The sequence below is a fragment of the Phocoena phocoena genome, chromosome 8 (assembly GCF_963924675.1).
Source record: "Phocoena phocoena chromosome 8, mPhoPho1.1, whole genome shotgun sequence".
Taxonomy (NCBI): Eukaryota; Metazoa; Chordata; class Mammalia; order Artiodactyla; family Phocoenidae; genus Phocoena; species Phocoena phocoena.
Window position 1 is genome coordinate 94016662 of NC_089226.1, and position 18380 is coordinate 94035041.

At 36.8% G+C, this 18380-nt stretch overlaps 1 protein-coding gene across 1 annotated transcript in view; it reads left to right on the plus strand.

The window, feature by feature from the left end:
• Positions 1-18380, plus strand: part of HSD17B12 (hydroxysteroid 17-beta dehydrogenase 12) — a 161368-nt gene that overhangs the window by 54861 nt on the left and 88127 nt on the right. The window contains exon 3 of the mRNA XM_065882706.1: positions 3346-3421. Coding sequence (XP_065738778.1) covers positions 3346-3421 — 76 coding nt within the window. The remainder of the gene's footprint in view (positions 1-3345; positions 3422-18380) is intronic.

The following is an 18380-nucleotide window of genomic DNA, read 5'->3' on the forward strand; positions in this document are numbered from 1 at the left end:
GTTGTTGGATTCTGTTTGCTAGTGTTTTGTTGAGGATTTTTGCATCTATATTCATCAGTGATATTGGTCTGTAATTTTCTTTTTTTGTAGTATCTTTGTCTGCTTTTGGTATCAGGATGATGGTGGCCTCATAGAATGAGTTTGGTAGTATTCCTTCCTCTGAAATTTTTTGGAAGAGTTTGAGAAGGATTGATATTAGCTTTTCTCTAAATATTTGATAGAATTCACCTGTGAAGCCATCTGGTCCTGGGCTTTTGTTTGTTGGAAGGTTTTTAATCACAGTTTCAATTTCATTACTTGTGATTGGTCTGTCCATATTTTCTATTTCTTCCTGGTTCAGTCTTGGAAGGTTATACCTTTCTAAGAATTTGTCCATTTCTTCCAGGTTGTCCATTTTATTGGCATAGAGTTGCTTGTAGTAGTCTCCTATGATGCTTCGTATTTCTGCAGTGTCCATTGTAACTTCTCCTTTTTCATTTCTAATTTTATTGATTTGAGTCCTCTTCCTCTTTTTCTTGATGAGTGTGGCTAAAAGTTTATCAATTTTGTTTATCTTCTCAAAGAACCAGCTTTTAGTTTTATTGAGCTTTGCTATCGTTTTCTTTGTTTCTATTTCATGTATTTCTGCTCTGATCTTTATGATTTCTTTCCTTCTACTAACTTTGGGTTTTGCTTGTTCTTTCTCTAGTTCCTTTAGGCGTAAGGTTAGATTGTTTATTTGAGATTTTTCTTGATTCTTGAGGTAGGCTTGTATAGCTATAAACTTCCCTCTTAGAACTGCTTTTGTTGCATCCCATAGGTTTTGGTTTATCGTATTTTCTTTGTAATTTGTCTCTAGGTATTTTTTGATTTCCTCTTTGTTTTCTTCAGTGATATCTTGGCTATTTAGTAATGTATTGTTTAGCCTCCATGTGTTTGTGTTTTTTAAGTTGTTTTCCCTGTAATTGATTTCTAATCTCCTAGCGTTGTGGTCAGAAAAGATGCTTGATATGATTTCAATTTTCTTAAATTTACTGAGGCTTGATTTGTGAACCAAGGTGTGATCTATCCTGGAGAATGTTCCATGTGCACTTGAGAAGAAAGTGTAATCTGCTGTTTTTGGATGGAATGTCCTATAAATATCAATTAAATCTGTCTGGTCTATTGTGTCATTTAAAGCTTGTGTGTCTTTGTTAATTTTCTGTCTGGATGATATGTCCACTGGTGTAAGTGAGGTGTTAAAGTCCCCCACTATTATTGTGTTACTGTCGATTTCCTCTTTTATAGCTGTTAGCAGTTGTCTTATGTATTGAGGTGCTCCTTTGTTGGGTGCATATATATTTATAATTGTTATATCTTCTTGGATTGATCCCTTGATCATTATGTAGTGTCCTTCCTTGTCTCTTGTAACATTCTTTATTTTAAAGTCCATTTTATCTGATATGAGTATTGCTACTCTAGCTTTCTTTTGATTTCCATTTACATGGAATATCTTTTTCCATCCCCTCACTTTCAGTCTGTATGTGTCCCTAGGTCTGAAGTGGGTCTCTTGTAGACAGCATATATATGGGTCTTGTTTTTGTATCCATTCAGCAAGCCTGTGTCTTTTGGTGGGAGCATTTAATCCATTCACGTTTAAGGTAATTATCAGTAATGTATGTTCCTTTTACCATTTTCTTAATTGTTATGGGTTTGTTTTTGTAGGTCCTTTTCTTCTCTTGTGTTTCCCACTTAGAGAAGTTCCTTTAGCATTTGTTGTAGAGCTGGTTTGGTGGTGCTGAATTCTCTTAGCTTTTGCTTTCCTGTAAAACTTTTGATTTCTTTGTTGAATGTGAATGAGATCCTTGCCAAGTAGAGTAATCTTGGTTGTAGGTTCTTCCCTTTCATCACTTTAAGTATATCATGCCACTCCCTTCTGGCTTGTAGTTTCTGCTGAGAAATCAGCTTTTAACCTTATGGGTGTTCCCTTGTATGTTATTTGTCGTTTTTCCCTTGTTGCTTTCAATAATTTTTCATTGTCTTTAATTTCTGTCAGTTTGATTACTATGTATCTTGGTGTGTTTCTCCTTGGGTTTATCCTGCCTGGGCCTGTGCTTCCTGGACTTGGGTGGCTATTTCCTTTCCTAAGTTAGGGAAGAAAACCGGTAATTTTTTAATGATAACTGTCCTTTTACATTTACATTAGATGCTGTTTTTCTATAAAAAGCAGCTTTTCCTTCCCCATTAATTTTTTAGAAAAACTATCAGTATATATTCATGGGTTCTTTAGATGTTTTATAAATGATTAATTTAGTAAATTATTACCAACCTTAATTATCTTTATAAAAAGTGTTCTTCCATATCATCTCATTTGCAGTACTACTGTTAATAAAAGTTGGCTTGAGGATTTAGGACTGGAAAATTAGTTCACTAAATCACTTATAGTTCATAGCACCTAATTTATTCTCATTTATATACTGTCTGGAATAGTTCACTAAAAAGTTCTGTGTATATCAGTGTTTTTTTCCTCTGCCACTATATTTATGGGTCTCTGGGGTAGAAACCATGTTCCCATAAGTCATTCATTCTATGAAGCACTTATACAGCACTGGGGAGGTACATAGAGGGTACTCCTCAGGAAATTCTTTTTTAAGTCATCCAATAAACTATCTTAGTTTGCCTTTGTAGTCCATAAAGTCTAATGTTTAAATAAACATTTTAAAATTGATTCTATTTTTAGGAATTCCTAACTTTTTTGTTTTTTTTTTTTTTTTTGCGGTACATGGGCCGCTCTCTCTCTTGTGGCCTCTCCCGTTGCGGAGCACAGGCTCCAGACGCGCAGGCCCAGTGGCCATGGCTCACAGGTCCAGCCGCCCCGCAGCATGTGGGATCTTCATGGGCCGGGGCACGAACCCGTGTCCCCTGCATCGGCAGGCGGACTCTCAACCACGGCGCCACCAGGGAAGCCCGGAATTCCTAACATTTCAACTATGGTTTTCTTTGCCAGTTCTGTAGTCTTCATGTATCCTCTCTAAAATGAAAACGTTTTTAAAGCTAATTTTTCAATTAAAAAAGTAATAGATACTTATGGTTAAAAAAAACTAAATATAGACAAGTCCAAAATAAAAGTAAAAGTCTTCCTTTTTCTAAAACCCTATGACTTTTATATACTAGCTTGATTGAGAAAGATAACCCTTTGGGGAATCTTTTTGTAAAGTCTTCATTTTGTTTTGCCCATTCATTGCACTGGGGTTTATTAGTTTTTTAACTTGGATTACCATATCGTCAGATTTTCTTAAAATGACACTGTATCTATCAATAATTTACATTTTAAAGTGAAACACGCAGGTGTCATTCAACTGTTTGGTGTCTCTTTTATTGTTTTAGTTAGCAAAGCATGGAATGAAGATTGTCCTTATCAGCAGATCACAGGACAAACTGAACCAGGTTTCCAGTGAAATAAGTAAGTTCTCACATCACCCTTCCCTCCCGTTATGATCACAAAAGGAATATAGCGAGTCTAAATTTAATGTTTTCAAGCAGATATCTAGCATTGACATAATTATTTATAGTTCAGAAAGCTGCTTTTTCATGCTGTTAATGGGATGTTTCACAGATGGATCATCAGTTTTTTCAAATTAATATAGGACCATTATAATTTGCGTAAAATGTCTTTAACTCACTCGTTTAGGTTCTTTTGTCAGGAGTCAAGTTCTGTGATCATTTTATCATGTTCTCCTTAAATACCTGAATTCCTTTTCTGTTGTTTTATTTAAATATTCTTTCATTTTTTTACTCTTTGACTTCATTGTCTTTAAATGGTATATCATATATGATTGAGGAAGAAATGCAAAAGGTAACATATACACATGTGACAGGGAAACTACTTTGAACTTTTTTCTTAGTTATGCTTGAAACCTGAATTATAATATGGCAAAAACTCTTTCAACTGACGTTCAGTTAACCAACCAGCTGGATGAACCAGTGCTGTCCATTTCCTTGGTAAAATGTACTGACTCGTGTTCCCAGTGTGCTATTTGTTACCTGTAGGCTTCTCCGTATGATGCTTGTCTACTTTCATTCCTACAGGTCAAATGGTTTACTTATGAACAGTCAGTTGTATTTGCTTCCAAACTTACTTATGCTGGGTGCCTTTGTTATTAATATTCTGTAAACTGATGCAATACTAGTTGAAAAGGGGGAATACAAGAACTAAGTTCAGAGCTCTGAAAAAACTGAGAAAAGCAAGTTGTTTTAGAAATTGGCTGTCAGAAATTCCATGGTGGTCCAGTCGTTAGGACTCAGCGCATTCACTGCTGGGCCCGGGTTTGATCCCTGGTCTGGGAACTAAGATCCCAGAAGTCCCATGGTGCAGCCAAAAAGAAAGAAAGAAAGAAAGAAAGAAATTGGCTGTCAAGTTAGGGGTAAACAAGAAAAATTCAAAATATTGGAGGAAACTAGAAAAAGTAAGAAGAAATTTGTTTTGATTGTTTCATATGTGTTGAAGTTTTTGCTGCATTTTATGAGAGCTGAAACTGCAATTATAAATAATGCATTATGAGTGTGGTTTATGTAAGAAAGACTAGAATTCCAGGTAGCAGATCTAAACTCGGATAAGGACTTGGCCCTACACAGAGGATTGGTGAAAGAATTACACTTATTCATGGTTTAATTGAAAATAAAATGGTTACAGTGGGTATTTATCATTTTCTAGGATTCCTTGCTGTAACTGACTTCTCTATGTAGCCAGCCAACAAACTGCCCTAATTCATTCAGATGAGAGAGGATATATACTGTATTTTTCTCTTATTTTTTTCCCCAGCTTTACTGAGATATAATTGGCATATAACATTATGGCAGTTTAAGGTGCACAACATACTTATTTTATTATTAACACTACCACCTGCTACTAACATTTATATAATATGTTATTATTGATTTATTCCTTCACATGTATTATCCTCTTTGCTCCTTCAAACATCCTTGTGAGATGTATATTTTTATTATTATTTCTACCCAGACCATAGCTGGTCCTGTTGGACAGATTACACATTGATGCACTTTATCTTTAGGTGAAAAACAGATCTTCATAGATTCCTAGTATAACGTGTGTTAAATCTTTTTTCTTTTTTTTTTTAACCATGTTGAGAGCACAGATCTTTACAAAAGTGAGATATTCAATAAGTCTTGGGCATTTAAGGATTTTAACTTTCAAGGTTTCAACTATGTAAAACCAACCCTGAAGGCCCAAGATGTACAGAATCTTGTAGTTTTGCTAAGGTGTGAATTTGAATTAAGCCATGACACTAAGGAGCCTGAGGTAGTTATTACTTATGTAGTAGGTGAACTGAACATACTGCCTGGATCTTAGTAGTTTCTTTCTTAGTTACTTGTAGTCATGTGTATAATAACTCTTATAGTGATAAAAATGTTGTGTGTGGGGTGTGTGTGTTTGTAAAGCTGACTGTTAATGAATGCACTTACTAGTTGCTAGAAATAAACGTTCATAGGCAGAAAATAGAAGCTTTGATTAAATGGAACGTTGAATTTTGAAATGTTATGCTGTGAATTAATCCACCACTTATTTGATTCAGAAACAAGAAAAGCTACCTCACGACACTCACAGCAAGTGCTCCAACCTGTACAAAAATTGCCCAGTGAGTCAGAAGATATACTTTAATGATATTTGAGAATTTGGTTAACTTGTGATATGAGGTGACACATGACTGTGGACAGAAATGTGATTCTGGAGAAAGACAGGATCCTGTTGAAACATTTTTCATGAAGGAACAGATGGTAAAGGCACTGAAATGACCTTTATTATGAGGAAAAACATTTTTTTTTTAGTTGTTGAACATTTTGAAAAATGCTCTTCTGGGCATAATACAAATTTAATGGAAGAGGTGATATCAGCAGACCAGGTCATCCATTCTAGGCTGAAGAAATAAATACACAGAGGAGATTTATAAGTTTGTACAAGTTTTTAACTCAGATGTAAATCATCTTTGAGAGGATAATGTTTTCCTGAACATACGTATTCCAGAAGAAGGAAGGACCAGAATTTAATGTTGGTGAAGACAGACTAACTCTGTTTATGCCTTCAGCAAATCTTTATTGAATGCCTGTGTACCAGGTACTGTGCTAGGCAGTTAGGATACAGTAGTGAACAAGGTAGATGCTGTCCTTGCCCTCATGGAACATATATGCAAGTGGAGGAGACAGAAAAAACAAATAGGAAAATAAAAACAACAACAATAAACAAAACCAAAAAAAGACAAATAAATAATTGCAGTTTGTAGTAAGTACCATGAAGGAAAAAATAAGGGACCAGAGAGAGAAAATGGGGAGTTCTTATGTTGTAGCAACATGGCAAATTTTATGACTGGCAGAGTGTGAAATGGCCAGACTAATGACCTTTTGCCTGTATGATGGACAAGCTGGAACCTTAGTGAGGAGCTATCTACTGGGCCGTCTTGGGGGTACAGTGGTAGAGGGATTGTGTGTAAGTTACAATGATAGATTCACTCCAACATTTCTATTTGCTTATGCTTTTGGGTCCTTGACTCTAGATTATGCCATGGGAAGTTGTGGCCTCCCTATCTTATTAAATGTGGGCTATCATGGAGTCCAAATTTCAGTCAGCAGCATGTTAACTCTTAGAGCCCCTTCTAGCTGTATAAGCTAACCGTTAAATCCTAAATCTCTAGTAAGTGACTCATATAAAATATATTGGCCCAATCTGGTGTTATATTTTGTTTTCCTTAGTCTAACACTCTTAGAATCTATTCTCACACAGATTTTTCCAGGTTTTCTACCAATAAAACTTAGCAAAATTTGACAGCTATTTTTGTGTATAAATTATTACTTCCTGAATCAGACTTTGTACTTGTTCCCCAGAGAATGTCAGTATATAACCCTATTACGGGTGGTGGTAAGGGATGGTCCAGCTAGGTCTTGAGGAGAAGAGGAATTCCCTTGCAAGCAAATTACCCATATATTGGGTTGGCCAAAAAGCTCGTTTGGGAAAAACCTGAATGAACTTTTGGCCAACCCAATATTTATGGTGAGGTTATTACAGGATTTTCAAGCCAGGGAAAGCTAATCTCTTCAGATACAGGAGAGCAGGCTATTTCTGTTTCCGCTGGCAAGGGAGGCTCAGAGTAGCATTGAGGGGGCAGTGTGTGTATCCAGATTCTTAGCTTCAAAAGAGTCCACCCAAATATCCTCATCCCCAGTTTCAGGGTCTCATTCTTTCTCATTCAGTTTCGCTTTCATCCGTGAAACGTGGTGCGTCTGTGGAATTCACCTTCCATTGTAATTCTGCAGATGGCACAGTTAAATCTGATGTTAGCCAGGTGAGCTCTGTGGCTATAAGACATGAAAGTTTTTATTGGGGCTGTCATAGAAGTTCTCTGGATCCTGATCACAAATGTGAGCTTGAAAGCTTAAAGACCCAAGCTTGTCATTTTCTTTCTGTAAGAGCTCCAGTGTATTCAGAAGAAGCCACATACCACAGTCTTTGTTTTTTATTGAAGTATAGTTGATAGACAATCATATATATTACAGGTATACAATACAGTGAGTCACAGTTTTTAAAGGTTATACTCCATTTATAGTTACTATAAAATATTGGCTATATTCCTCGTGTTGTACAATATATCCTTGTAGCTTATTTTATACTTAGTAGTTTGTATGTCTTAATGCTCTACCCCTGTATTGCCCCTCTGCTCTTCCCTCTCCCCACTTATAACCACTAGTTTGTTTTCTTTATCTGAGTCTTGTTCTTTTTTGTTATATTCACTAATTTGTTGTATATTTTAGATTCCACATGTAAGTGATATCTTACAGTATTTGTCTCTATCTGACTTACTTCACTTAGCATAATACCCTCCAAGTCCATGCACGTTGCTGCAAATAGCAAAATTTCATTCTTTTTTTATGGCCGAGTAGTATTCCGTTGTATATATACACACCTCTTCTTTATCCATTCATCTATTGGTGGACACTTAGGTTGCTTCCATATCTTGGGTTTTTTTTTTGTTTTTTTTTGTTTTTTTGATATATACCCAGGAGTGGAATTGCTGGGTCATTTAGTTCTATTTTTAGTTTTTTGAGAAACCTTCATACTGTTCTCCATAGTGGCAGTAGCAATTTACATTCCCACCAACAGTGTAGAAGGGTTCCCTTTTCTCCACATCCTTGCCAACATTTGTTATTTGTGTTTTTTTGTATGATAGCCATTGTGACAGGTGTGAGGTGATATCTCCATGTGGTTTTGATTTGCTTTTCCAAGTCCTTGTAGTCATCATTTCTCCCAAACTCACATCCTTTAAGGCACTTCTTCAGTAGATCCTTTGCTACAATCAGCAATCACTGTTAACGTGATTAGTAGTGATGCTGCTGCATCTCATCAAACCAATATAAAAGTCTGTTGAGGTCTGTATTTTGGGCTTCCACTCCTGACACCAATTTCTGTATCAGTCAGAGTTCAGTCAGGAAACAGAAGTCAAACAAGTTCATTTAACTAGACTAACTTGTCTCTCCTAGTCCAGCTCTTACGCTCACTCTAGTTGGTTAAACTCATCCCTCTTTCTTCCCTATCTCAGAGGGAAGGTGGAGATTGAAAAAGGAACTAAGTGCCAACTGGAGAGAAATAGGCCTCCTTTCACCCTCTAACTCGCTACTGTCATTATGTAAACTTGGGGATTCTATCCCCAAGAAGTAATTCCTTGAGAAGTAATTCCTGGTGAATGTGGAAGACAGTCTACTCATCAAAGTTCTTCAGAAAAAATTTAAAAGGATTATATACAATTTCATAGGGAACTAAATGTTTCACCAACAATGGATAACTGCTTTCTCAGGATTGATTGCTTAGATGAAATTACAGTTCTTTGTAAGGATACCTGTCACTGAAAGTGACACACTGAAAGTCATCACACATATAATAAGCTTATTTTATTATCATTGTTAGCCAGGATTATGAATATATTAAGTATTTTTATCGATCTTGATTTGTCAAGGAAAAAAAACTCATGGATAATTTTTTGTTGTTGTTGTTGTTGTACGTGGGCCTCTCACTGTTGTGGCCTCTCCTGTTGCGGAGCACAGGCTCTGGACGTGCAGGCTCCGCGGCCATGGCTCACGGGCCCAGCCGCTCCGCGGCATGTGGGATCTTCCCGGACTGGGGCACGAACCCGTGTCCCCTGCATCAGCAGGTGGACTCTCAACCACTGCGCCACCAGGGAAGCCCTGGATAATTTTTGAACTCTGAGTTTTTACTTGCAATAAAGCACAATGCACAGGAGACTGGCTTTCAGAACAACCTGTTGGTTCACAGAATATAGAGATGGGGCTATTAATAGTTCATATTATTATGTGGCAATCAGTAATTCTCATTGCATACAATTTAATCAGCTTGGATTATAAAAACACATTTCTGTCTTTGCATAAAAAAAACAAATATGATGTTTCTTTTTTTTGTGACTTATGTCAGGGTGAAAACCTTTAGGATGGCCCTGAAATTTCACGGCTTTAAAATGCAAAACTTTTAGAAATGTAAATCTTATTGGTCTGTAGTCGACAGAGGAATAGGTTAAGGTGAACAGTGTCAGTTTCACTTTTTCAGTCCTTACCTATGATCATATCTGTGCAGTTAAGGTGTGGATTTGACCAAACATGTTTGTTCCATGGTTTTCCGATGCACTATCGGTGTTGTTAATATGGTGCTTTGTATATTTAGCTTATTTCAGCTACATAAGGACAATGAGGCATTATTGAACACATAAAGATCTTCTTGTTTTGTGTTTAATAAAACTAGAACTGGGACTCCCCTGATGTTCCAGTGGTTAAGACTCTGTGCTCCCAGTGCAGGGGGCCTGGGTTCGATCCCTGGTCAGGGAACTAGATCCTGCATGCCACAACTAAGAGCCCATGTGCTGCAACTAAGACCCGGCACAGCCAAATAAATAAATAAATATTAAAAACAAACAAACAAAAAAAACTAGAACCACGTGATAGTAGGATTAGAGTTAATCTCATGCAGCCTCTAGAGGCATATATGTATATTTTTTATCACTTTCTGTAGTGCCAGAAATATTTTTATTGCCCTTAGAATTAACCTATTTCAAGGTCAGGAGCCATCAGGAACCAAAAAATCATTCAGTTTGCCTCTAATGATTTTGCCTATAGTACCTATGACTGTAGAAGTATCCTCTTACTCCAAGTTCCTCAAATCACTCAATGTTCCTGGCCTTCCAGAAAGTGACATTCTGTGCTACCTATAAGACGGAGACTCCTCAAGCCACAGAGCAGGTACCAGGCTAGTTTCCTGGCAGGTCACTGAAGCATTGTTTCTCCATATGGGAGTATAATTCCTTACTAGTGGGCTTGTCATGCCTAATTAAGTGAGATTTATTATTAAATGAAACATTTCTGGCATGGTGGTAGCTACAAATTTGTTTTGTCTAATTATATCCTGGTAAGGAGAAAGATAGATTCTTAGTGAGCCTATGCAAATAATTACATTGCCGTGTAAAGTAAAAGAACTCGGTAAAGACATGTTGTGTAATATGTGACCATTGTCCTGATTAGTTTTGCAGACAAGGCCGATCGGTATGAGTTGTAGAGACTTCCCTGGCGGTCCAGTGGTTAAGACTTTGCCTGCCAGTGCAGGGGGTGCCGGTTCAATCCTTGGTCGGGGAGCTAAGATCCCACATGCCTTGCGGCCAAAAAACCAAAACATAAAACAAGCAATATTGTAACAAATTCAATAAAGACTTTAAAAATGGTTCACATCAAAAAAAAAAAAGAGAAAGAAAAAACGTGCTGTATTTTCTATACAATTTCCATCTTTCAATCAACCTAACAATTTACTAGTTTATATTCCAGTTACTATTGCCACATAACAAACTACCCCAAACGTATCAATGTAAAATAACCGTGTGAGATGCTCACTAATTCTGCTGGTCAGGAATTCTGCTGAGACTCGGGGGACAATTTTTTGCCCGTCATAGCATTACTGAGGTCACTCAGTGATCCTTAGCGGGTGGATTGCCTGGTCTGGAAGATCTGAGATGGCTTCTTCCCACTTTGGTGCCATGGCATAGCTGGGACTGTTGACTGCAGTGCCTTCATATAGCTTCTCCAGCATGTCCATCACAGGGTAGTTGGACTTCTTACATGGTAGCTGTCTTTCCTCAGAGTGAATGTCCTGAGAGAACCAGGCAGAAGCTAATATCTTTTGGCGACCTACTCTCAGAATTCATATGGTGTTACTTTTGCTATACTCTGTTGGTCAAAGCGCTGATGAGCCTGCTCGGATTCAGAGGGGGCAGGAAAAGATACCACCTCTTGATGGGGACGTGACATAGTAACCTTGGAGAACATGTGGGAAGGGAGATATTTTTTTGAAAATAAAATCTGGATTTGGAAAATATAGTCTGCCACATTTTGTAAGGTATGTTAAGATGTCCCAGAGAATGCTTTTCCTGAATTCAGAGGGATCAGTAGGAGGAACATATTCAAAGAGTGTTTCATTCCAATTTGCCCAAGTATAGCCGGCCACCATGAGACTTAGTGAAAAATGAAGGAGGAAGATATTTTGTCAAAACTACTATTAAATTTCCCTCATGGGTTCCATTCAGTCTTTTTTTTTTTTTTTTTTTTTTTTTGCCGGACCGCGGGCCTCTCACTGTTGTGGCCTCTCCCGTTGTGGAGCACAGGCTCTGGACGCGTAGGCCCAGTGGCCATGGCTCACGGGCCTAGCTGCTCCGTGGCATGTGGGATCTTCCCGGACCGGGGCACGAACCCGTGTCCCCTGCATCGGCAGGCGGACTCAACCACTGCACCACCAGGGAAGCCCTCCATTCAGTCTTGCAGAATTAATTCTTGTTCCATTGAATCTTGGGTCAGCAGCGTGGCTTTACAAAGTGTGTGATTTTCGAATTAAAGAGTCTTGTAAACGCTGACTCAGGTTTCTGGTAGTCTGTCCAAGAGTCTGCTCTTGGTGGTGATGTTGGGTTACACTAGGCAGGAAACCTGACCCATGAGTCAGTGATAGTCAAGAATACTGATATAGGCCTTTATCCAGGCTTTCTTCTTTGAATGTTTCATCCTACAGACTCAGTTTTCTCACCTCCAGCTTATGGCCTGGCCTTTTGGCATGCTTGAAGGAAAAGTAGAAACCACCTGTTAATAAGACTGATATTAACTGGTCTCGTTAATTTATTACAGTAATTAACAGTGTTAGAATGGAATCCCCGATTGGGGTATAACATACAGCTAATTAATGATTTAGTCAATGGTTATTCTGAGGGCACAGGCCTTATGATGGACACTAAAGGCATTGATAAATACATCTCTAGGGACTTTGATGAAGTGTGTTTTAAACATGCCACCAATTAACAAGAGTATTTAATACTTATAAACATAATCTTAGAAATCATTTTCTTTATTTACATCATTGTGCCAGTCTTCGCACAGGATCATGAATATGTTCTGTCCACCCTGAAAAGTATACAAGTGTTGAACCATATTCATTATTAGTTACACCATGGGTCTGCCCATATTATGGGCTTGGTAAACAGGGCAGCTCTTATGATACAGTTAAGCTAATTAAAGATATGGAGAATACTATATTTAGTTCTTCCTAATAGCCTCCTTGCTCAATAGTGCTACCTAGTGGCTATCTGGGAAGTACCAGAGATAGTTTGGGTGTAAAATATATGTTAACAATTTTATTATTTTTAATTTGAGGCTTAAGTTTGCGAAGGCAGTATCATAACGAGTTGCCAGGAGACTAGTGATTGCAGGAAATGTAAGCATAAGTCATAGGTGCCCAAGACAAGAAATGATTACAGTCTTGGTTTGGAGTGACAGTAATTAAAATAAAGCATAGGTACAAGAAACAGTGATTGTTATGAAATCTAGCTTTTTCAGAAACAAGAAACTTTTGTTAAAAAATGTTTAAGGGGCATGACAAAGGTCAACACAAAAGCTCAAAAAGTTAACTGGCTGTTAGGAAGTGAGAGTGTTCCGGGAAGTTGAGGAACCTGGCCAGGCTAGGTACTGAAGGCACAGAATAATTTTTTTATAGCTTGCTTGTTGAGAGAAGACTGTATTATCAAAGATCAAGTTTCTTCTCATCAACTGGTTTCAAACTGTTTAATTCATAAGCTATCTTTGTAGATTTTAACACATTTTATACACCCACATATATATATATTATATATACACTTAGATTGCAAATTAACACTTTCACCTGTAACTTAAAATGTATTAACTTTGTGTTCTCTTATCATAAGATGAAGCATATACCACACTAAATTTGCTATCCTGATTAGAGTTTTCTTTAAGAATTTTAGTCTTTAGAAATTGGCCAGGTAATCAAAGATTCCTCGTTACTTAACTCACTGTGATATTAGTATGGTATCTTAAGGCCAATTAGAATTACAGAAGTTTATTTACAGTGACGTTGCAGAGCAGTACAATGATTATTGATACCAAGTTTGTCAGATATGGCATTTGAAAGTTTTACACGGAAGACGGGAACAGTGATTAAGATCAAGTGATTTGCAGCATTGTCTGTAATTTAGAAGAGCTAATAACCCTTTAATAAAGACATCAGTTTTTATGACTTTAAATCGTATGTGTGGAAGCAGTGATAATACATCTAACCAGTAAAAGCTGTGAAGAAAATTTAAAAGCTCAAAGAACGAAATGTTACAGTGCATTGTATTTCATACTATGACATGATCAGAAAGAAGACAGAACTATTTTAAAAATTAAAATGATCAAACCAGCTCTAATTTAGCCAACAGTTTGCCTTAATTAGTTTACATACAAATTGGATACCATTATTAAAGATATTTCAAAAGTTTGTATTACTGTAATTTTAAATAACTATTAGTTGCTAGCCAAATATCTGTTTGACTTTTTAAAGTATCACTGCTTGAGCTGGTCAATTCTTTGAGAATGCATCTTCTGAAATTCCTAGCACATTTAAAGCATTGGAAGTTTTGTCCTTGCTTGGTAATTTTTGAGTTTTCTCAGATTTAATTGAGCACTTATTAGTCAGAAAAGAAAAGGTGTTTTAAAATTTAAAACAGAGAGTTACTTGATAGTATTGTTCTTTGCACTGAAATCTACTTTGTCCAAATTTCTTGTGAGTAATTTTAGCATCCAACTTTCTTTTGATTAGTGTTAGCATGATATATCTTCTTCTGTCTTTATTGTTAGTCTATATGCACTTCATATTTAAAATGGGTTTCTTGTAGACAACATAGATTTGGTCTTGCTTTTTATCCAATTTGATGATTCTTGTCATTTAATTGGTATGCTCAGACCATTAACGTTTAATGTCATTGTTGATATGATTGTGTTGAAATTTACCAGTTTACTCTTTGATTTCTATTTGTCCCATCTGTTTGCTTCCTTTTTTTTTTTCTTCCTGCCTGCTTTTGGGTTAATAGCACGGTTTTTATTATTACATATAATTTTCTCCCTTGGCTTATTGGCTGTACATATTTTTTTGTTTGTTTTTAGTGATTGCTTTTGATTTTGCAGGGTACATCTTTAACTTATCACAGTGTACTACTTCATGTGTAGCATATGAACCTGATGATCCTATACTTCCATATATTCTGTTTCTCTGTGTGTATGGACTGTGTAACAAAGTACTTTTGCCTTAGTTCAATTGTATTTTAAACTGTATTTCATATTACCATTTCTGATGCTCTTCATCCCTTTGTGTAAATAAAGATTTCAGGACTCTTTTTTCCTGTCTGCAAGATGTCCTTTAACATATCTAGTAGTGCTGGTTTGCTGGTGACGAGTTCTTTTTGTATATCTGAAAAAAACCTTTATTTTTTTTATTATTATTATTTTTTTGCGGTACGCGGGCCTCTCACTGTTGCGGCCTCTCCCGTTGCAGAGCACAGACTCCGAACGCCCAGGCTCAGTGGCCACGGCTCATGGGCCCAGCCGCTCCACGGCATGTGGGATCCTCCCAGACCGGGGCACGAACCCGTGTCCCCTGTATCAGCAGGCGGACTCTCAACCACTGCGCCACCAGGGAAGCCCCCAAACCTTTATTTTTGAAGTATATTTTCCCTGGGTATAAAATTTTAAGTTGACAGGTTCTTCTCCCCTCGCCCCCCTCAGTACTTTAACTATTTTGCTTCACTGCCTTCTGGCCTGCAGTGTTTCTGACAAGAAGTCTGCTGTCATTCTTTTGGCCATTAGTTCATCAAATATTTTTTTCTATCCCTCACCCATTTCCCAGGACTTCAGTTATATTAAACTGATTTAGTATATTAAAATGATTGAAGTTGTCCCCCAACTCACTGATAGTGTGCTCTTCTTTTTTTCAGTCTCTTTTCTCACTGTATTTCATTTTGGATGGTGTCTCTTGCTATGCCTTCACATTCACCAACCTTTTCTCTGCAGTGTCTAATCTGCTATTATTCCTGTTAGTATATACATATATTTTTTAATCCAGACATTGTGTTTTTCTCTATATATAAAAATTTAGGGTTTTTTTTTTTTTTTTTTTTTTTTAAATATCTTCCTTATCTTTTTTTAAAATGACCACCCTCTACTTTCTGGAACATGTAGAATATAGCATGTTCTCTCTGTCTCTCTCTCTCGAGAACAACACTGGTTTGAACTGCATGGGTCCACTTTATACACAGATTGCTTTCAACATATACTACATGATCTGTAGATGCACAACTGCAGATATGGAGTGCTGCCTGTAAAGTTACATGTCGATTTTCAACTGTGCAGGGGGTCAGCACCTGGATTCCCTAGTTGTTCAAGGATCAACTGTATGTATATGTCTTGCTCGTGTTCTCACTCACTCTCTCTCTTTACTCTGTCTGCTAATTCTGCAGGCTCTGTCTTTCCCAAATGCTCAAGTCTGTTTCCTCAGCTCATGGGGTACTGCTCATCTCTATGTGAGTTCTCTCTTTATCCCAGTCTAGAAAACCTAACTGGGCAATAAGCTAGGGCAACCATAGGGGTCACCTTATTTATTTCCCTTCTATTAGATATACCTCTCCTGAACTGTCTATTGTGCAATGTCTAAACACCATTGTTTCATATATTTTGTCAGTTTTTTAAAGTTTCAAGTGATAGAGTAAACCTGGTTTCTGTTACACCAGCATGGCTATAAGCAGGAGGGCCCCCCCATTTTTTCTACCATTATAGATTTTCTAGTAAATATAATTTCTGTCTTTGCACATGTCTGTAAACGTTTGGTCTGCATGAGAGAAAAGGACTCAATTCTTTTGCAGACGTTTGCACGGGGCCTGGCATGAATAAGGGGGTTGTGCCCACTTAGCAAGTATTGTTTTGGTGACTAAAGAGTCATTATGAAACCTCATAATATTCTTAATATTGCACAAAAAGATCCTTTTGACATTTAGCTGATGTTTCAATTTTGGCACAAGTGTTTTTATGAGGTAATGCAGGATCCTGTTGTAAAGCTGTCCAACTAAACAGTTTCACCAAGTGTAGCTTATTTCAGCTTCCTAACTGTTTGTTACCAGTCGTTTACTCCGATAGAGAAAAACATCTGTAATATGGGTGGATATTTTGTTAGAAATGTAGCATACCTACCAATTAGTTGGCCCAGCCAAATTAGCATGTGTTGGTCTGCATCTCCAATTAAGGCAGCTGCTTGAATGTTGCTGTGCTACAGCTGGCATTTGGCGTGTGGGAGTGTACTGCACCGTGGCCAGACACTAGCTATACCTCTTAATTAAAATATTTGCTTATGCTGGTGTGGTTTCTTTAAAACAGTAAGTGGTCTTTCCAATCAGGTTATTGATGGTTCAGTGACTTTTGTATAAAACGCTTTTTTTTGGTTGGGGAAATGTGTGACCAAGGTGTTCTGAAATTGCTCCCATTCAAGTAGATGATTGGTGTTTCTCCTCCCATTTTTAAATTGTTAGTTGTTGTTTTAAGTGGATAATTGTAATTTGGGGTACAGCCTTCGGCTTTAATAAAAGAATTTGTAGAAAGGCATATTCTTTGAAACATTTATAAAGTTCAGTGGTCTGATATAGGGATTGCTTTCTTTTTTATCACAGAGAGAAGGTATTTTTGAAAGTTTTATGAAAAAGGTTCACTTTATTTTGATTTTCCCATCAAGTGAAGTTATGTTTTCTTGTCAATTATCCATTGTTTTAATAATCTCTTTATACTATCACTTATTAAGTGTATAATTTGTTATATGATAATCTTTAAAATAACTACAAATCAAATTTAAATGACCTACTGTTATATCTAATAATAGAATCAAAGAGAAGATGCATCCATTAAAACTGACAGGAAGTTTCATAAATTTTGAACTACTTTATTCGTTTGCTAATAAAAAACAATAGAATTAATATTTAAGGACAGCAGGCTACTAGTAATATTTAGAAAGTATTGATAGTCAGCTTTTATTATGCTTCCATTCTGTTTAATGCTGTAGAGATGTATAAAGTCTAAAATGCAATCACTCTTCAATAACTGATTAAAATACTAAGCCACAAATATAAATATAATCACTTTCGTGGAATGCATAGAATCATGTTTAGGCATGTGTAGTTTGAGAAGCACACTCTACACTATTTTAAAAGGGCATCTCTGTTTAGTAACTACCGATGAACTAAAACCCTCATTTTATAAATATGGAAGCTAAGTCTGAGAAGCCAAGTATAGCTAGAATGGCAGAGGTGGACAGGGTTCGTACCTTTGGCTTCTTGTGCTGTGTTCTCCTTTACCCCCATGCTCTTAAATATACTTTAAATAGTGTGGCTGGGTAACTGAATGATAACTTTTGGGAAGGTACGTTTCAAAAACATAATGTCAGAATTACTTAGCATCAAAAGAATAAAGAACAAACTATGCTAAATTTGCGTTGTGACTATTTTTGAATGCAGTTGCCTATTACAGTTATTAGCATTGGATCAATGATAAAGTACATGTGAGCATTTTGATTGCATGGATGTATTCTTTTTATTTTTTTAAGACACAGCCATGTCCAACTGTGTATTTAAGGAGGACTTTGAATTAGTAAAACCCTAACATAACCAAATAAAACTGTTTATTTATATTAAAACAAGCTTTGATTGAAAGCAGTCTTCCAGTAATATTTGAGATATTTCCTGAATAAGTAATGAAATAAACATTCATAATTGATCCTTAGAACAATCATGAGGACAAGCTGGCAAGGTTACCCAAGATCACATACTAGGCAGCATGATCTTTAATTGCAGACCATCTAACTGCAGGTCTAGTTCTCCTTCCACTCCTGGGTGACACTTCTAATTATTCATCTCTCCTCCCCAAGTTATCCTTTATGGTATTAATCTAGATTTCCAAGGTGTCTTGAGTGTGCGCCTTGTTTTCCAGTCTTGAATCACTTAGAATCCATG